General features: G+C 42.4%; 1 protein-coding gene across 2 annotated transcripts in view; it reads right to left on the bottom strand.

Moving 5' to 3' along the window:
- The window catches only part of SPPL3 (signal peptide peptidase like 3), a 40563-nt gene that overhangs the window by 8209 nt on the left and 11248 nt on the right, over nucleotides 1–21106 (bottom strand). The window contains exons 2-6 of one of the 2 annotated variants that reach the window (XM_040350010.1): nucleotides 6851–6928; nucleotides 5067–5155; nucleotides 4087–4161; nucleotides 762–881; nucleotides 585–663 (exon numbers count right to left, since the gene is read on the bottom strand). In XM_040350010.1, coding sequence (XP_040205944.1) covers nucleotides 585–663; nucleotides 762–881; nucleotides 4087–4161; nucleotides 5067–5155; nucleotides 6851–6928 — 441 coding nt within the window. The remainder of the gene's footprint in view (nucleotides 1–584; nucleotides 664–761; nucleotides 882–4086; nucleotides 4162–5066; nucleotides 5156–6850; nucleotides 6929–21106) is intronic. The other variant, XM_040350018.1, reaches the window with a different exon arrangement.

Genomic DNA, 21106 nt, shown 5'->3' with positions numbered 1-21106 from the left:
GCATTACAGGACTAGTCTTTCCTTCAAGCGGTTGTATAGGCAATTTTGTAACTTTTACCTACAGGTTAAGACTATAATAAGGCTTACCTGTAGGTAAAAAAAAAAAATCTCCCAAACCTTTACAGTTTAGAAGATATTCCCCTCACAATGAGCCGCTGAATGCAGCGGCGTATGCGCACAGGGGATTTTCGGCTTAAGGCGCGGCAGCCACCGGACCTTGCCAGAAAGAAGTCTCCCGCGCGCGCACACGCGGGACTGACAACATCCTGGCTACAGCCACTCAGAGTGCTGGAGCCGCGATACCCAGAAGACACGCCAAGGCAACATGTCGGCTACCTCAGCGTGGACCAGGTAAGTTACCAACGCGTTGCATACTAGCTCATTAAGCCTTTTACTTTACAGGGTTACAAAAAAAAAAAAAAAAGTTCAGCGGGTTTACTACCGCTTTCAGTTTTCATAGCCAATACCTCCAGTATTCCTTGGTTGCCCCCCCCCCCCCCATTAACAGCCACACAGAGGAAACGGGCACCTTCAATTACATTTTGAAACATCTCGCTGTGCATGACCAACTAGTGTATACTCACTTGTTCTGAGTAGAGCAGGGTCTGGTTAAATACTGGCACATAGGGAGCAACAGAAAAGCAAAAGCTATTGTTGCAAGAACTGAAAGAGAAAATTAAAGGATTAGAAACTGACCATTACTTTGATACAAAGGCCAACCCCTTAATGACCACCATGATAGAAAAAAACACCACACTCACCTGCAGTGCAAATAGTGAAAACCACCTGAACTGAGTCAAAGAAGAAAAACATAACCAGAAGAGACACTGAGGCTCCAATAGGAAGGAACAATGCCTGAGTGGAGTCAATAGTCTGGATACCTGCAAAGGCATAATTGCATGTCAGAAATACACATTTTAATGTTGCTTCTTCCAAATCATAACGCAGCTCAATTCTTCCATAAGGACAGAATCTCCAAAAACACAAGGACTATGTAGCCCATTTAAAAAAAATGACTGAAAAACTGCCATGGTGATGTCTCCATTTACAGAATAAATGTATACAGTCATAGGCAAGAAGACGGTTTGCTATAATCATTATTGCAAACCTTTCACCCCCTCCCAAGTTTTTTTCTTTTGTTAAAGCAACTCATAAGTATAGCGGCTGCCATGGCCGACTTTTCCTTTGAGAATGTTGGTGCCTGGCGATCACGCTAATGCTTTAGGGACTTTGGGTCTCTGGCCCAGAACATATATAGTAATCCCGAAGTTTTATTTTTTGGTCATTTGTTTACAGCACGCTTGGTCCAGGTCTGTGGCTCATACTGTTTGAACAGCTAGCTGGGCACGCAAGTCTTCAGAAACAAAAGTAACCCAATATGCCCAATTCTCCCTGAAATGCTTCCGGAGTCCAGTAAAAAAATCACAAATGCAGAGCACCTACAGCCATTGAAAATGTTGTTGGTACCTTTACAGCAAATTTAAACGATACTTGATTCTTTCTGAAAGGAAATGAAATTAAAAGCAACTGTCTTATGTATACCTGCATGCTTTATGTCAGAATTAAGCAAGGAAATATTCTGAAATTGCCAAGACAGATTTGTTGGTACCCCTAAAAACTATTATAAATGACTGGATCACAGTTTTCTGTAATTGTCACATAGATCTTCAGCCTTCTTAAATGGAGAAAGGTGGTCAACCTGCTGTTTGGCATTATTGTGTGCACCACACTGAACATGGACCAGAGAAAGGAGAAAGGACTAAAACTACAGACCAACATGTCAATGGTAAAAGCTATATGACCGTAATAAGTCCATGGGAGTGTAGCCAACCTCCCTGGACGTGGCTGAAAGAGGAAAATGTACCCCTCATTGAAAATAAGAATAATGAGAATGACAGACAAAGCGCCAAGGAAAACTTCCAAAGAGATACAAGTTGAACTCCAAGGTACATTGGCGTCTGTTCACGCCATCCATCCCTTTTTGAGTGGCAGTAAGCTGTTGGGCCAACCTTGAATTTGATAAAAATGCATATTGAGAAGCCACAGTTCTTTTGAGAGAATGTCATTTGGGATGAGACAAACTGGAGCTTATTGGCAAATCACATCAGCTGTTTTTTAGTCCTCGTGCACGCTGGATGATTTGGCCATTTCTCGTAGACACCTTTTCTCCTGCCAGCAGCGTTTTGGTAATAAAAAGATTTGATGCTGTAAATGTAAAGCGTTTAGGCCAGGGTGGATTTGATTTAAATCCCTAGTAAAAAGGGTCGATTTCATTTTAAATCATAATTTTTAAAGATCAACTGTCATCTGCCACGCAGCGGCTCATCCTCTGACCTGCTGTTAACTCACCAACAGTCACATTCACTTTAATGGGATGGCTGGTGACATAAGGTGAGGGACGTGGCGGCAGCAGGTGAGTGGATGCCCGCTAACAGGCGCTGCCATGATGGATCTGAAATGACAGGTACCCTTTAAATGTAAGGTCTTTTTCCTCAAAATGTAATGGTTCATTATTACGTGAACCTGATTGAAAAACGTATTTCTTATGGAAAGACGTTGCCTTTGTATGATTATATTGAAAATTAAATGTAAGGTCTTATTCTTGATCGTAGAATCTTTAGTATTTGCAAACAAAATGAAAGTTTCCTATTTAGAATAATAAGCTGTCAGGTTAGTAAAACAGCGATATCAGAACCGATTCAATCACAGTTTGCAGTGTACATCATTTTGCAAAACAATGGGATAAAGGAATATTCCTGAATTTTGTTTCATCTCATGGTTACTGTGAAATTGTGTGAATGCAGTGCATGTTAGCTTGGATTCATTGAATGAGTTTAACAAAAATGTATTTTTAAAAAATGTACACAGTCTCATGCTGAATAACCTAAATTATTAAAGCGGGAGTTCACCCATAAATTTTTTTTCCCCTTAGATGAATGCTCGTTTTGTCTAGGGGAATCGGCTAATTGTTTTAAAATATGATCCGTACTTACCGTTTTCGAGATGCATCTTCTCCGTCGCTTCCCGGTATGGGTCTTCGGTAGCGGGCGTTCCTTCTTGATTGACAGTCTTCCGAGAGGCTTCCGACGGTCGCATCCATCGCGTCACTAGTAGCCGAAAGAAGCCGAACGTCGGTGCGGCTCTATACTGCGCACCGACGTTCGGCTTCTTTCGGCTACTAGTGACGCGATGGATGCGACCGTCGGAAGCCTCTCGGAAGACTGTCAATCAAAATAGGAACGCCCATTCCCGCAGCCCATACCCGGAAGCGACGGAGAAGATGCATCTCGTAAACGGTAAGTACAGCTCATATTTTAAAACAACTAGCCGATTCCCCTAGACAAAACGAGCATCCATCTAAGGGGAAAAAGTGTTATGTACGGGTGAACCCCCGCTTTAATGGATTTTAATTAGAAAAAAAAAAAACTCGATAGATTTGTACTTCAAAAGAATTTTATTAAAATAAATTTTATATATATATATATATATATATATATATATATATATATATATATATATATATATATATATATATATATATATATATATATATATAAATAAATACATTTTTTTTTTTTTTTTTTAAAGAAATCATTGATTTTTATCCACCCTGGTTTAGGCACATCAAGCGATTGAGCTTCAATTTCTTTGGCCGGAATAACAATTTATTCTGTCCGTTGAAATGAATTCACGCTGAAGTGCTAGAAAATCCTACTGTTAACACGTGTGTACACGAGTCAAGCGTTTTTTTTCTGCCAAAACACTGCTGCTCCTGGGTGGGCTGGCAGTGCTTTTTGTCCTCTGCCTCTAAATGCTTATGTGTGCAAGAAAACAGAGGCCAACATGCAGGAGCGTTTAGAAACAGAAAACAAAGAACGCCAGGACATACCTAGCAGGAGGGTTAAAAACATCCAGCATGCATGAGGTCCTATTGAAAAGTAACACTTGCGTGTACGCATACAGAATAGATCTCAGTACATACATAAACATTGTCTGTGCAACCAAGAAACAATAAAAAGACAAAACACAAAACAACCGGTGTCATCAGCTCTAAGTTTGAAGCTTTCAAAGAAAAGAACACTGTACCTATTGCAAAACATAAAGGTGGCTCAGGTATGTTTTGGGACTGCTTTGCTGCGTCTGTCACTGGAAGTCTTGAATCTGTGCAGGGCACAACAAAATCTTAGGACTATCAAGGAATTTTGGAGCAGGGACAGAAAGCTATCACAGGTCATGGGTACTCGAACAAAAGAATTACCCAAAACACATAGCAAAAAGCCCCCAAGAATGTCTAAGAATCAAAACACTGATGTATACATAAATGGCCTTCTATAAGCCCTGATCTGTAACCTATTAACACCCTTCAAACCTGAGACAGTTGGAGCCGTTTGTCCAAGAAGAGTGGGCCAAACTGCTAGTTGCCATGTTTGCAATGATTGCCTCTAAAGGCTTTCCAACAAAATAAATTAGGTTAATGGTCCCATCTTTTTTGTCCATGCCATTTTTACTTATTTTTTTTTTTTTTTTTAGGAGGATACAATGATGGATGGCAATTATATTATCAGTTTCAAGCTGTTTCAGAGAAAACTGTGGGTTGTTCCTTTTTGTGGCAGGGTACCAACAAATTTGTCCACAGCTGTACATAGAGAATACTGGCCTTGTCTGTCTGCTGTTCATTGAATGCTGCATGGGCAAGCACAACACTTATACAACATTTCAGAAAATACTAGGAGCCTAATGGGAGATAAAGCACTAAAGTTCTGCTAGAATGCAATTAAATCCTGTACTTACTGAATAGTGGTGGGAGATCTTTATTTAAATACTTATGCAGTGTCCTATGAAAGTGTGGGTGTATTTTCCCACCTGGGAGCCACTTGTATGCTGGTATACGCCAACGTACTTGCGTGAACCCACTCCTGCATAACAGACTTAAAACCCAGGACACAAATTTGTGTCTCAGGGACAGGAAAATACACCTCAAATTTTACATTATGTGGCCCTAGGCGACCACGTGCCATGCAATTATCCTAAAGGAAACTCTGTAAAATGTTTTAGTTATTTCTTACTATTATTGGCGCTGTTCCCACTAAACGTTCCTGGAGAGCCACCACTGTCCTTCTCCTTGTCTTGATTTTCAAAGTCCATATTAAGAGACCTTAAGGAATAGAGAGAAAGGATAAACATATATAAAGAAGATGTACTGAAAGAGGGAAATAACATTTGCCTTACAAAATACAGTTATAGTAACATACACTTTAGACATTCTAGCATTACATTTCAATGTTGTTATAATATACTTTGAAGCAGTTACATTAGTGAAGTTTTTTTTACCAATATCTGATTTTGGTTTCACATTTGCTGCAGCATGAAGCCAGTAAAACCTCCATTTATAGGCATTGTTTTGGGTGGAAAATAAATGGTGTGCATCATGCATAGAATAATCAAATGACACAATTAGAGACTTACTTTTTTTATAAAAAATTTAAGGAATATTAATCCCTTCCTGTCAGTGACCTCACTGACAGGAAGTGGATCTTCTGTGGGGCTGAATATATATGCAAATCTGTGTTTGAGCTGGTAGCACGCTTCACAGAGAGCGAGATCTCACCAGGAGCCCAAGGATTCATACCAATGATCAGGAACTAGAAGACCCAGTACCTGATCGCTGCAATAGCCGCTGGTTGGCCCTCAGTGATCAGTCAGTGTACAGCCTGCCGAAGACAGGAAAGAATAGCCAAACTGGGGTTTGATCCATGTCAGGGTTAGAGTTAAAGGTCGGGGTCAACATACTTTATCTGGTGCTATTCACTTAGGCCCCTTTCACATGTGCAGACCATATGTCCTTTTTTTATCCATCTGTGTGCGGATGAAAAAGAAACATACATTGGTCCCTGTGTGATTGCGGGTGTCAGCGGATAAACGTCCGCTGACACCCGTAATCACCCACCTCCGCAAAGATCCGATTTTGCGGACGGAAGAAAACCCTATTTTTTCTTCCGTCTGCGGATCGGATGAACACGGACACACAGTCCGTGTTCATCTGATCCCCCATCGGGGAGAGCGGAGAAAAGACAGGGCGTTCCCTGCACAGTGTGCAGGGACCGCCCTGTCATCCGCTGGCTCAGAGGGGATATACGGAGCGATCCCCGCTGGGCTTACGGACACACGGAGGCGGATCATTACTGATCCGCCCCGTGTGAAAGGGCCCTTAGGCTGGGAGCACATGCATCCCATTTTCCTCGGGTGTCTAGGAACTGCAGGCTGCTTTTGTAATTACCGTATTTATCGCGGTATAACGCGCTCCTGCGTATACCGCGCACCCCTAAAGTGGCCCCCAATCCTGTGGAAAAAAAGTTTTTTTGTACTTACAGTTTTGGTGTCTTGCGCGGTGGCCGCGGCGGGTCCGGCGTCCCTCTGCGGCGGGTCCGGCGTCCCTCTGCGGCGGGTCCGGCGTCCCTCTGCGGCGAGTTTGAATACTGCGCCGGCATATACTGAGCGCAGTACACTCGTGAATCTTCGAGCAGGCTCGGCAACTGTCGCGCTGACGTCCTGTACGTACAGGACGTCAGTGCGGGAGGCGCCGAGACTGCCCGAAGATTCACAAGTGTACTGCGCTCGGTATATGCCGGCGCAGTATTCAAACTCGTGGCGGGTATCGGCGTATATCGCGCACCCACGATTTTGCCCTGATTTTCAGGGCAAAATAGTGTGCGGTATACGCCGATAAATACGGTATATGTGTAATGGGTTTAAAAACTGAGCTGCCACACACTGTAGTATCATATGTTCCAAGGAATTAAGATGTATTAGCCTTTAATTTCTGGATCAGAATATCTATGATGGTACTCACCTGAAACTGCCATAGACTATAAGAAGGATTGATATCAGAAACGTAGAGACTTGACTAGAGTCCACCAGGGAATACGCCCTTTTGAGAAAAAAGAAAGAAAAAAAGACAGCTTAGTATAAAACCACATATTAACCAGTTCCATACTGGGTCTATTTGGCACTCCTCTCCTACATGTAAAAAAATCATCATTTTTACACCCTAGGGAATAAAATGGCGGTCATTGCAACTTCTTATCTCACACAGTATTTGCGCAACAATAATAATAAAAAAAAAAAAAAACAACACACAAAACAAACAAACCAGGGACACAGATGGCAAAAAATAAAATTGACAGGTGTTACGCTTACTCTATCTAAAATAGAAAAAAAAAAAAAAAAAAAAAGTTTCACTTATAGTTCTGCTTTAACCAACCATAAGATAAATACGGCTGATATTGTTGACCTAAGAATGCTAGTTTCTGGCTGTTCAGTAGTTTCTAGTAATCTAAGTAATCTGAGGTTTCAATTTGCACTCTTGTTCTAGGTCAGAAACACAAAGCACTCAAGTAACAAGTTACAGCACAACACCCTGTACCGATTACTACAAGTCAACAGATATGGGTTGAATGAGCCCTGTTACTACACTCATCAATAACCAATGACTTAAAAGGGAAAAAAAAAAAAAAGTCAAAAGCAGGGCTGCGATTTGAAATTGCACTCTATAGATTAGAATGGGACCATTGAGAAAGCAAGGCCTTTTTGCTTTAAATTTGGCTTTTGCACCGACTTCCTGGGGGAGGCAGAAGGTGCAATGTGGCAGAGAAGAGAGAGAGCCTGCCAGGAATGTTTGTGTTCCTTCTGGTGGTGCTTCCACTGGCCTTTTCAGTGAAGCTTTTCATGGATCAGCGGAGCTGTTGTTGGATGGTGGTGTCTGTCTTTCGGTGGCCTATGGCGGTGCGTCCCACGATGCATCCCTCAACACAGCTCCCTGCTAATGTGTGTTGATTGGTGGCTTCACACATCTTTCTGGCAGTAACCGACAGAATTCTCTCTCTCCCGATACCCTCAGCACACAGAGCAAGCCAGCCAAAAACGCTGCTGTAAAAATCACATAAAACGACTGGTATTCATATACAGCTGCATGTGAATCGCGTGGCTAAATCGCACAACAGTGCGATTTTACATTGCATATATGTGAACCTAGCCTAAAAATATGTATTAGTAATTGGTATCGGCAAATACTTGAGGAAAAGTATTGGTACTCGTTAGAGCGACACGATTAATCGTAAGAAAATCGCGATCTCGATTCATTCACCCCCCCCCGCGCGATCTCCAGGACGGATGACCGGGATTTTTGGGTGCGGCCATAGGAAAGTCCCCGGCTTCGGCCTAGCTCTGGAGCGGCGGCCATCTTGGTACACCCGGCGGCAGCTGTCTCGTAGGAAGTGACGTTTCGGCACCGCCATCTTGCTCCACCCCACACAGTAATCATAGTGAGAAGGGGGCAAACGGACATCTTGTTACACCCAACAGTTATTTTCAACACATAAAGCTTATGTGGTTAAATACAGTATGTGTAAATATAACAGACTGTTTACTGTATTTATTGGCGTATAACACTCACTTTTTTACCCTGAAAATAGAGGGTAAACTGTGCCTGCGTGTTATACGCAGGGGGCTGTGGAAAGTTTTTTTCCTGAAACTTCCATCTTAAAGTTAGGGTGCGTGTTATACGCCGATAAATACGGGTACATGTTACATTTTAAAAGTTCAGCTGTAAAGCATCACACGTATTTCTCCAATAAAAATAAGCTCTCCTAAAATTGAATTTGTATTAAAAATAAAAAAATTAGCCAACATAGGAGCATCTGGTTTCCTAGTAGGGCGAAAAATGTGGAAGTTTCGGGTTCATATTAGCAAGCACAGAGTTACAGTACTGTGTAAAAGGGTCATCTGAAGCCTGTGTACTTCTAAAGCTCATCAGGAATGAAGGTTATCAGATCAGGCTTTATATGGAAGACTGTGCAAGAGTCAGGATCTCACACAAAGGTGCAGCTTATCAATTTATTTACTAGAGAAAGACAATGTAGGAGGTTCAAAAAACACGGACAGAGCATCAGCGTGTAACATAGTGAAGGCCTGAAACTCTTACTAGCCAAAACCTCACTTTTTTTTACACAAGCCTTAAAATGCCAGAACCTGTAAAACGAGATCTGACTTAGGAAAGCAACATAACATAGCTGCCCGCCTATATTATGGTTGGCTTTTACGCGAGTACAGTGGTTCTAGCAATTTCTGAATCACTGAAGTATGAAAATAAAATGACTGGACTTTAACGTGGCACACGCTTGTTTCAGATTAGTGACAAAGTGTTGATAACAGAAGGCAAAGCAACCGGAGAGAGGTTTCACTCAACCTCCACCAACTACATTGTATATACAATGGGAAATATGCCCTTACATTTCTCATTCAGGCCTGCACAACAATGACATGTTTTTATAGAAATCTGACTGTTAACTTCATAACACCATCTTTATTTTAATACAGAAGGTGAGAATTTTGTTTTGGAGTTATGTCACAAGTTATGCAAATACATTCGTGTCTGTAACCTGTATAATATAAGAGGATTAACTCTGATGGGTTTCAGCTTGCTAACTGGCCCAGCTGTAGAGGAAGGAAGAGGGGGCTGAACGTCAGAGGGACGGCACCACGGCGCAGTCTCCCAGCCAAAAAAAAAAAAAAGTAGTAAACATTGTTTTGTGACCAGAGCAGTAGTGTCACCATAGTGACTCTACTGCTCTGGTGGGGTGATCAGGATTTTCTTGTTCCACTATCAACGATTGTTTATTACAATGATTATCTGAGTAAGCAATCATTTTTGTGAATGCTATCCAACTGCAAAATCGGGTGCAGCTGTGCATGGTAGCCAATCAGCTTCTGACTGTGGCTTGATCAAGTAAGCTTGGGACACAAAAACACACACACACAAAGTTGATTGGTTACTATGCTGAGCTGTACCTCGTTCAGCCAGCTTCTGTCGGACCAACTGCAGTACACCCGAGTCCAAATGTCAGCCGGTTTCTATGGAACCAGCCGATGCCGCCGTGATACACAGAGATTAAAACAAATCTCCCTACATACGTTTTCCATGTATATATCTGCTGTCGTTCCCTTCCTATACTCTTTGGAAAGTGCGGATCGTGCTAGAAATCTTTCTTCCAGCAGTGGGTGGGGAGTTAAGGTTTACACTGTGTGAGAACTGATTGGAGGAAAGGCACACACACCTCCTCCACATAGGCAGAGGAAGGAAGGAACATGTAGAGCTGTATTCTTAATAGACCAGCTCCATCCTTATTTACCTCAAAGCCCCCTTCCGCCACAATTTTTCAGCAGCTGTTATCTCATGTGTAGGAGAACTTGTCATAAGCGACTCTGCTGATAACAGAGGAACGAAGCACCAGAAAGAAACGTCACTTAGAGCTTTGGCGAGAGACAAGTAAAGACTACAGATATACATGCTTAGGTCAAGTTTCATGAATGGGGTTTACAACCACTTTAACCAGTTCAGCAGTAGTATGGATTTTGTAGAGCCGGCGACTGGCTTCCAAGTGAAAGATGCAGCAGCTCCATAGCTACCGACCACTTTCACACAGCTGGCTACATGGTGGGGTTGCCCCGCACATCGGAGCAAAACAAGAACGCATGCACCGAGTGCATACGTAAACCAAAATCGCACCATATGTGACATATCGCAGCGAATGTCAGAGTGAGGACAATAATTCTAGCACAAGAGCTTCTGGTTAACGCTAAATTGATGAGCTGTAACAGCTTTTAAAGCAGGGTTTGAAAAATGTTCTTGGAATCTAGGAGCCAGCTAAAAAAGTTAGGAGCCAGAAATCGCACCCCGTCCCAACGAGCTTGGGCGCAGAAGCAAACACATACGTGAGCAGCGCCCGCATATGTAAACGGTGTTCAAACCACACTGAGGTATCGCTGCGATTGGTAGAGCGAGAGCAATAATTCTAGCCCTAGAACTCTAACTCAAAACATGCAACCTGTAGATTTTTTTTAAACGTCGCCTATGAAGATTTTAAAGGGTAAAAGTTTGTCGGCATTCCACGAGTGGACGCAATTTTGAAGCGTGACATGTTGGGTATGAATTTACTCAGCGCAACATTATCTTTCATAATATAAAAACAAAAATGGGGTTAACTTTACTTGTCTTATTTTGTAATAAAAAAAAAAGAAAAAAAGAAGTGTAATTTTTTCCCCCAAAAAATGCGCTTGTAAGACCGCTGCGCAAATACGGCGTGACAGAAAGTATTGCAACGATCGCCATTTTATTCTCTAGGGTGTTAGGATAAAAATATATATATAATGTTTGGGGGTTCTAATTAGAGGGAAGAAGATGGCAGTGAAAAATTACATTTGAATTGCTGTTTAACTTGTAATTCTTAACTTGTAATACCAACGGCCACCACCAGATGGCGCCAGCTCACACAAGGAAGACCTGGGGACTTCAAGTCAAGTCGCCAGGATGCCATTTCTAGTCGCCATGGTGACCGGAATTTGTCGAGCCCTGTTTTAAAGTGTCACTTATGGCGATTTTTGGGCAACATAGTTTGACGATTTTGGCAGGCTCACGCAATTTTAAAACATGGAATATTAGTTATTTACTCGACGCAACCTCATCTTTCAACCAAAAATGTGTATTATATGGCTTGGTTTTGTTCCAGAATATTTGCGTTTATTAAAACAGTTGCACAAATATCAGGTGAAACAAAAATGTGCATCCGTCACTTTATTTTACAGGGCCTCTGCTTTCAGAAAAGATACACGGTAAATGTTCGGGGGGGGTTATGTAATTTTATTGCCAAAAAAATTGTATTTTTACATGTATGTAATAAAAAAAAAATGCTCTGGAGCTGAACTGGTTATGTTCTGTTCTCAAGTTCACCTTTTGTAACGAGAGACACATTTTCAAAATGTAACAGATTACAGATGGCCCCTGCACCCCCCATGTGACAGCGGGCAGCAGATCTTCTCCCCCTGCTTGCTGTCACAATTTTATAAAAATGCAACTGTGCAGGGCTTCGCCACGTCGTTCCGTCATCGTGTTCTATGACTGGGAAAACCTTTGCGGCTGTCGGCTTGTAGTTCTCAATGACCCGCCAGGCCACTGTTGAGCTCTGCGCTAGTTCATTGATGAATGTGCATTATATATTTTTAAGTGAACTTATCCTTTCAAAACAGTAAAGCCTAAAAATACAGGCCTTTAAAATGTTACACATGTGTATATTTGCAGCCATCCAGGAAAAAAACAAGGTAAATAAGTCTGCGATAGTTATGTACCACAATTACTTCAGCTTCCACCCACATACACAGACTGAATCTGCCATTCATAGACAAAAAGCACCACCCAATCCTGCCTCTGAACTTGCAGCTCTGAGGCCAAATCAATTTTAATAACTAGTTTGCCAACTCTGAGTTATTTGTGTCGATTTTGCAGGCAGGGGTTTCCACCACTGAGCAGCTTCAGAAATGCCAGGCCAAAACACAGGGACCTCTGTGAGCTAGGACAATGAACACATTCCCCTCTGTTTCCCACAACAGTCAAGGCTCCCACTGCAGTCACCTACTACAGACAAACCAAGACCAGCTCGAGCATGTCACCCCGAGGCACACAATAACCATCAACACACATTTACAACTGGAACAGCACTCCTGTGTCCAAAGCAATAAAACAGGCTAAATCCCAAACAAAGCCAGGTCAAGATGAAATGGCTGAAGTCTGGTCTCTTCTCTCTTTTACATGGGTCACACTATAAAATCTGTATTTCTTCCAAAAAGCTACACAGATATACAAGCCGTGCCTCGATAGCTTGTAAAGACATGAGGCAGCTGAATATACAGTATAGCTATGCACAGCCACCATTGATGTCAGTCACGAGCTGCTGAAACACCAATGTTTAGCCTCTGAAGAGCGGAAGCACCTTTGACGCCAAGAGTGCAGGCTTATCAGAGGAAAACATTTTGGGTCAGTGGTGTATACTACACTACAGACATATCATCTGAACAAAGGGGGGTGTTGGCATTTGGCTGCCAGCACAAACCCAGAAAGGGTTCTAACCCTTTCTTGCTTTATGTAAAAATTATGAAAAAAAATGTTGTTGGAATATTGACATTTTACACTATTTACTTTGCAGGTAGCCATTTCTGTGCAGTTCATCTGCCTTCAGTGAATTAGTGCATGGTGTCACAAAAGAGGTTATCACTGTGATAAGAGAGTAAAGCCTGATACACACTAGTTTATTTATTTTTTGGTCCTCTATTTAACCCAGCGGGCTGAACGAAAAAAAAAAAAAAAAAATCAGCAGCGCTCAGGGAGAGCCGCTGTACTAAACAATCCAATGTTAGTACACCAATCTCCCCTGCTGAGATTTTGTGTTCTGTTCCCCCCACCAAAACACCCTGGTCAGCGTTTTCAGCCAATGGTTGGGAGCACTGACCGGTTGCCAGAACTTTTGTTTTTCATTCAAGTTTTAAGTTTATTTTCAATAAAAGACGAAGATACAATCAAATTAAAATAGCGTGAGATATATCAATGACATATATAAATATAATCAATAAAATACATTTCATGTCAAAAATTCCTTTCCAGAACTTTTAGTGTCACGCCCCTTCTGTATTTTTGCCTGATCACTGCCAGCGGCAATAGCCATCAGCAGTGACCACTGTATTCTGCCAGTGGGGAAGGCTCCATCTGCAACCCGCTGGCAGAACAAATACAGTGAGAAGGGGGTGGGGTTGAGCCCCACTGAATGTGTCGTAGACACGCAGGCTCAGGAGCGAGCAGGCACCGGGCGCCCCCATAGCAAGTGGCTTGCTATGGGGACACGAAGAAGAGGAGAGCCAAGATCGCCGGCGGGGGAGGATCCGGGCTGCTCTAATACTATTACACAAAACAGGCGAGTATAACCTGTTATTTAAAATTGTATATCATTTTTTTAAATAGACTTTCGTAACACCTAAAAGGCAATTATAAACTGTCCTACCTGTATGTTTTGTTTTTCACCTGTAAGACGTGCATTACATAGTTTGATGGTGAATGGTCACATTTCTTTGTCAATTTCTGTTTGTGTTCAACCATGAGGTATGGCACTGCATGGGTTAAAGCCTGACCTCTGATCTAAGAACTACTATAGTCTCTTTGACGGCAGTCTCAGCGAGCCGCTGAGATGGCCGCTCCCATCCCCCACAGCTCAGCTCTCCAATGAGCATGGAGGATCAAAGCAGGAGAGATGCTGAATATATATATATATATATATATATATATATATATATATATATATATATATATATATATATATATATATATATATATATATATATATATTATATATATATATATATATATTTATATATATATATATATATATATATATATATATATATATATATATATATAGTGATATTCACATACAGGTCTATCAAGTTTTTTTTTTTGTTTTTACTGAGAATATAAGTACACTGAAGTAAAATTTAGTGCATAGAAATGCAATTTGTTTCACAATAATTTTGCTAAAATATAAAGGAAGTTGCAGAGAGAAAATAGATACCAAACACATCAAAATGTAAAACTAAGCTAGTGAAACCCACAAACTTCTGTACCAAAAAGGTGATGCTTTAAAAGCTTTTTACAGGTCAACCATGAACCAAGGTCCCGGAATGATTGCTCAGTGACAAGTGCACAGCTATACCCAATATCTGTAGCGCAAGCGTCATTTTTGTCCATGCACAAATTCAAAAGCTTGCTAGTGTGTCCAATCACTTGAAGGTCTCAGCCTATAAACCAGCCTATGAATACTCAGCCTGGGTCTTGTACAATACGATTAGGTTACTGTGGTACCTAAAATTGTTTTAGGCCTTAAAACCTAGGTTCACACCGACAACGGGTTATAAATTGTGTGCGTTCAGCTGAACTTGTGCGATTTCATAGCCACATGTCAGTCTGCATTCAGTAGCAATTTCAGAGACATCTGTGTGAATTCCTGCAACAATGTCTATACAAATCGCACCCCAAAGTTGCCAAAAGTAGTAGTAGTGGGACAGGCGGAGACCCAAAGACAGAGCCAAACAGAGAGGTATGTGGAGGGAGTACGGATGGCTGCACACCTTAAAGTGGGGGTTCACCCCCAAAAAAATATGTTCACATTACATTCAGCCGAGTTGTCAGAATGACATTAGGCTGTTTTTTTTTTCATTGCCGTACATACCGTATTTTCACCGCCGCTTCTGGGTATGTAATGTGCGGGACTGGGCGTTCCTAGTTGATTGACATCCTTCCGACCGGCGCATACAGCGTGTTACGAGTTGCCGAAAGAAGCCAGACTGCGAGTCGGCTCTATACGGCGCCTGCGCACCGACGTTTGGCTTCTTTCGGCAATCGTGACGCGCTGTATGCGCCGGTCGGAAGGATGTCAATCAATTAGGAACGCCCAGTCCCGCAGATTACATACCCGGAAGTGGCGGTGAAAATACAGTATGTACTGCAAAATAAAAAAAAAAGGCGATTGTCATTCTGACAACTCGGCTCAATGTCATGTTAAATTTTTTTTTTTTTGGGTGAACCCCCGCTTTAAAGAATTTCTTGGGATTTTTTTTTTACTCTCCTCCGCTATGTGCCTTTCGTATTTTATGTTAGCAACCCTAATTGCACCCCAATGCCGTGTACACACGGTCGTTTTTTGTAAAGAAAAACTTCATTTTTTCTCAAGAAAAAAAAAAACAAAGTTTTTCAAACTTCATTTTAAAAAACAACGTTGCCTACACACCATCGTTTTTTCAAAATGCTCTAGCAAAGCGCGGTTATGTTCAGCACATACAGCGGCACTCTGTTCCATTCAAGCTCGCTTCATAACTTGCTTCTGAGCATGCGCAGGTTTAAAAACGTTGTTTTAACTACACACGGTGATTTTTTATGACAAAAAACGATGTTTTGAAAAATGACAAAAAATTGAAGCATGTTCGAATTTTTTTTGGTCGTTTTTCAGAAGACATAAAACGTTTTCCCCACACACACAGTCATTTTAAATTACGTTTTTAAAAATGTCTTTTTCATCACAAAAAACGACCGTGTGTATGCGGCATTCGATTTCCAGTTGCATTCTACAGTTGGAATGCTGATGATCCCTCAGCCTTGTATTTTTTTTTTTTTAAAGACCTTCTCCTTTGCTTTTTATGCATTTTTATGTTGAAGTTAAGCCACCCGGGACTTTTATTAGCTCTTTTAGATTTATTTAATTTAACTTATTTAATATGCTCTTAAAGCATACCCATTTTTCATCTGTGTTCTTTGTTCCTTTGATTTTATCCCAATTTATTATATTCTAGCAAGGATTGTAGTTTAGGGAAGTTACCGTATTTATCGGCGTATATCGCAAACTTTTTTGCCCTGAAAATCAGGGCAAAATCGTGGGTGCGCGATATACGCCGATACCTGCGCCTAGTTTGAATGCCTGCGCCGCAATATACCGAGCGCAGTACACTCGGGTACATTCGGCCAGGCTCTGCTTCACTCGTAGTCACGCTCTGACGTTTATGCGTGAGAAGCCGAGCCTGGCCGAATATACGTGAGTGTACTGCGCTCGGTATACGTCGGCGGAGGCTTTAAACTGGGCGCGAGAAGCGGGGATTCGCCATGAAGACAGCGCGGGAGAAGCCAGGAGGACACCGCCGAGGCCGCCGGACCAGACGAGGCCGCCGATGGACGCCGGGCAAGAAACTAAAACCAAGTATTAAAATGTAATAACATTTTTTTTTTACAGGAAAAAGGTCAAAATTAGGGGTGCGCGCTATACCGCGATAAATACGGTAGTTCTTTTGAAATTCAGTGTCTCCTTATGTTATTTATACTAATTGACCTGTGTTTCCTAAATTGCCCAGTATTTTCCACATCCCTGATCAGGTCCGTATTGCTGGTAATCAGCAAGTCTAGTAACACTGTTTCTAGTTGGTGCAATTACCATCTGACCCATGAAATTGTTCTGCAAGACATTTAGGAACCGACGAGCTTTAGATGAATGTGTGGTTCCTTCCACCCAGTCTGTGTCTGGATAATTAAAATCCCCCCATTATAATGAAACTAAAGATAAAGAGGTCTGCCTCCACCCTTTCCTCTGGCTAGGGGGCCTATAGCATACTCCTAGTATTACTTTCTCCTTAGTTTCCTCCATTTGTAGCTCCTCCCATAACGCTTCCACCTCCTCCCTAGCTCCCTTAGTGATGTCACCAGTTGCCGAACGTCGGTGCGCAGGCGCTGTATAGAGCCGACTCGCAGTCCGGCTTCTTTCGTGCACATTCCATCTGTTTCTGATAATTTGCGAGTTCCCGTGAATTCCCAGCATAGCTAGAGAACTGACCACAGTGTGTTCTCCTGCTTAGTGTGGTCAGTGCTTAATAGAAAAGCAGAGGGACTGGCAGGATCACCAGGGCCTTCACACAAAGGAAGCAGTACAAAGAGCAGTATAATTTCTCATACAGAAAACATTGTACAGCAGGTACATATCCGCAAAATGAAGTGTTGTGGTAACAAACGCTTTAAGGATTTAGGCCTACTTTAATATCACACTTTAACAGATACAATAACAAAAGTTAAAATTAACAGACATGACATTTCAAGCAGCACACATTACACTTTTATAACCCACTGATGACGTCTGCCTCACCCATACCCACACCTTCTACTGAACTCCTTTTTTTCACCCGTCTTTTAAAGAGATGACTTCACAGCTACTCAACATTTACCTGCATTTATGTCAAGAAGGCCCACCTACAGTTTATCTCGATTTACACATCAAACACAACATTCTCATTATTCGTGCAACAAATCTCACACCCTGTGACACAGGGGCTGGGACTACTTTATAAAATCGGCTGTTTCCAGGTGGAAAAAAACAAAGCTTACTATTCAAAGAGCTCAACAAATTAGCGTTAACCTTAAAGTGGTTGTAAACTCCAAAACAAAAATGTAATGTATTGTAGTTTACTTTAAAGTGGCTGTAAACCCAGAATTTCTTTTAAATAAAAACCTGCAAGACAAAGGCATAATGAGCTAGCATACTAGCTCATTATGAATTACTTACCCCGAAGCCATCCTCGTCTCCATCTTTCTGGAAGGTTACATCCGGGCATCGCCACTCCGGCGCTGTGAGTGACCGGTGCGGCGATGATGTCACTACGCACATGCATGCGGGAGCCGTCAAAGCTGGCATTATCGATTCATAAAACCGGCATTTTCATTACGCCTGCGCAGATGTCTACTCCGCGCATGCAACATAGAAATCGATGTAATCTTTTCGGGAAATATGTCCTAAACCGTGTAGGTTTATAGGGCTTTGACAAATTTGCTTGGAATCTAGGGGCCAGCTAAAAAAGTTAGCCAGAAAACGCGCCCCGTCGAGCTCACGCGTAGAAGCCACCGCATTCGCGAGTAGCACCCGTATATGTAAACGGTGTTCAAACCACACATGTGAGGGTATCGCCGCGACTGGTAGAGCGACCTCCTCTAACTCAAAACATTCAACCTCTAGAATTTTTTTTAACGTCGCCTATGGAGATTTTAAAGGGTAATAGTTTGTCGCCATTCCACGAGCGGACGCAATTTTGAAGCGTGACATGTTGGGTATCAATTTACTTGGCGTAACATTATCTTTCACAAAATAAAAATAAAAAAATTGGGCTAACTTTACTGTTGTCTTGTCTTTTTATTTAAAAAAATATTTTTTCCCAAAAAAGTGCGCTTGTAAGACCGCTGTGCAAATACGGTGTGACAAAGTATTGCAAGGTATTGCAAGATGTTCAATTTTAAAAGCAGCGAACTTCTGTCAGATTGTCAAACCTGCAAGATCAGCACGCTTGCCACAGCTTTTAAAATTCAACATCTAAACCAGGGGTGCCCAACCTTTTGAAGAGTGAGGGCCACTTAAGCAACTTGGTAACCAGTCGCGGGCCACAATGTGCGGAGCGGGCGAATGACAGGTCACGGCTACTCTATAGGCCATCTGATCCGCCCTGATGGAAGGGGATGAATTCCCTTCTGTTTAATCGGATTGGAGGTAGGCGGGCGTAAACGGACACCTGACTCTCTGAAGAGGTGAATTGAGGGTCCCATTTGGTGGGGCTGGTTGTGTGAAAAGGGCCCAAGACTTTCACACTGTGCTGCGGTTTACCCAGTGTCTATCCTGCGGGTTAGCTGAACTTTGCCATAGACTCCTCCTGTGGCAAAAGCCAGTGCTGTAGAGGAAACATTGGCTTAGTGGGCTCTGCTCCGCAGCCGCTTTCTTCCTCTACCACCAGCTTCATTCACAACACTGATGCTGTGGTATGACGGGTCGGCAATCTGCGATCTGGGCTTGCCAACCCACCATTCCAGAGCAGGAGGTCGCGGGCCACATCAGAGGGCTCTGCGGGCCACTGGTTGGCCACCCCTGATCTAAACAGTAAGACGAAGTTTTAAGTACTGTATTTCACTATACAACGTCAGTTTACTGTTAAAAAAAAATAAAAAAAAATTTAAAAAAAGTGTACCCCTTCTCATTGTATCCTTACTATGGACGAGTGCGGGGTGTAGCAAGATGGCGGCAATGAAAAGTCACTTCCGTTACACTTTGACGGGTTGCTATATCTGAAGAAACACCCCCGTTCACAGTGGCGCAATTTGACAGGTCAAATTGGAGCCCATTTTACAGCAATAGGAGCATCACAATCAGCGCAACACTGACTTTGTGGTGCCACACTAATTTCCAAAAGCACTACTTTTGGCGACTTCGAGAGCAATTTCAATAGACATCTATGAGTGAACGGCACAGATGTCTTTAAAGTCGTTACCGAAGTCGGACTGAAATGCGACTTTGAAACTGTGCGCGTTCAGATGACTTTCCACGATTTCAAAGCAGTGTGAACGAGAGCTTAAATAGACTTGACTAACTACTTAAGGCCCAGGCCAGTTAAGCAGTTACAAGACAATTTTCTTGCCCTTTGGGATAAAGGTTTCACATAAATGAATAAAAGCTGACCACTGCAAATAGTCTTTGCTCCCTAGCCACCATTTAAATATGCACGTCCTCCTGCGCAAGGGTGCGATGGAACGCGTGAAGGCCTGTGTCCCATCTCGTGCATTTAAAACAAAAAATGCGAGAGCACTAGTTTCCGTGCGAAACGCGTCAGGGGTCAGGTTATATTTTGCTGTGACTTGTAGTGCTGTCCTTTTAATAAAAGGCTACAATTTGTTCAGAGTGCGGCTGTCCAGAGACAATCTTTGTTCCTGCTTTGCCAAGTGCATCGCCTGCACCTGAGTTGTCTGCAACGGAGGATATTCATCTGGGTTCCCACCTGGAGCAGGCTCCCCCCCCCCCCCCCCCCCCCCCAAGTATTACCTCCACTTTCCGTCCCATCGACATAAAAGAAAGTAGAAAAAGATCCCAATTTTATCAGTTCTCATAGGACCCAGTGTTCTGCTGACTGCTGTAGAATTTGGGATTTTTCATTACTTTCTGTCCAATTGACTAAAGTCAGCAAGACAGAGAAGGTGAAAAACCAAGCAGGGACAGACAGCAATAAAAACCCAACAGGCGTTTCAAGCGGAACTGAAGCTCCATTTAAAGTGGTAGTAAACTCTCCATTGCGATTTCTTCCATTTAAATGGCTCTGAAACAATGATGTCACCTGCACATGTGCATACTAGTGGCTGTTCACGGCATGATCTGTGTGCTGTCAGTCTTTTCTGGAAGATGCCGTGTGTCGTTCACTCTGAGGCATTGCATTTCAATGTGGCAAGAATACATCTCCATTCACAAATTCCTCAAACACCCCCTGTGACTTGCAACGTCACAGGGGTGTAAACATTGGCGCAGGTGTGCAATTCAAACATGCTGAACTTTGTTTTAATAGCAATCCCGGAAAAAAATAAAAATAAATAAGGCTTGGCCAACAATGTGCATGCGTGAGAGTTCAGCCATTACTGACAGGAAGCGCAGAAGTAAACTACAGCATAGATGCAGAAGACGGCAGCGAATAGGATGTCAGCTTCAGATGTGAAGCATGGAACAGAAATTATGCCGCAAAAATGTATGTTTACTACCACATTAATAAACAGCAAGAAGGCAACTTTTATAGCATTAGAAACATGCAATATAATGCCCCTACCCGCCTGCTTGCTGTAAATTGAGGTGCACGTGCACAGTCTCTGTGTGCCAGAATGACATCATCCAGCGCCAAT

This window comes from Rana temporaria, chromosome 1 (assembly GCF_905171775.1).
Source record: "Rana temporaria chromosome 1, aRanTem1.1, whole genome shotgun sequence".
In the NCBI taxonomy this organism is placed as follows: domain Eukaryota; kingdom Metazoa; phylum Chordata; class Amphibia; order Anura; family Ranidae; genus Rana; species Rana temporaria.
Note: the sequence above shows the minus strand (reverse complement) of the source record. Positions and strands in the feature narration are given on the sequence as shown.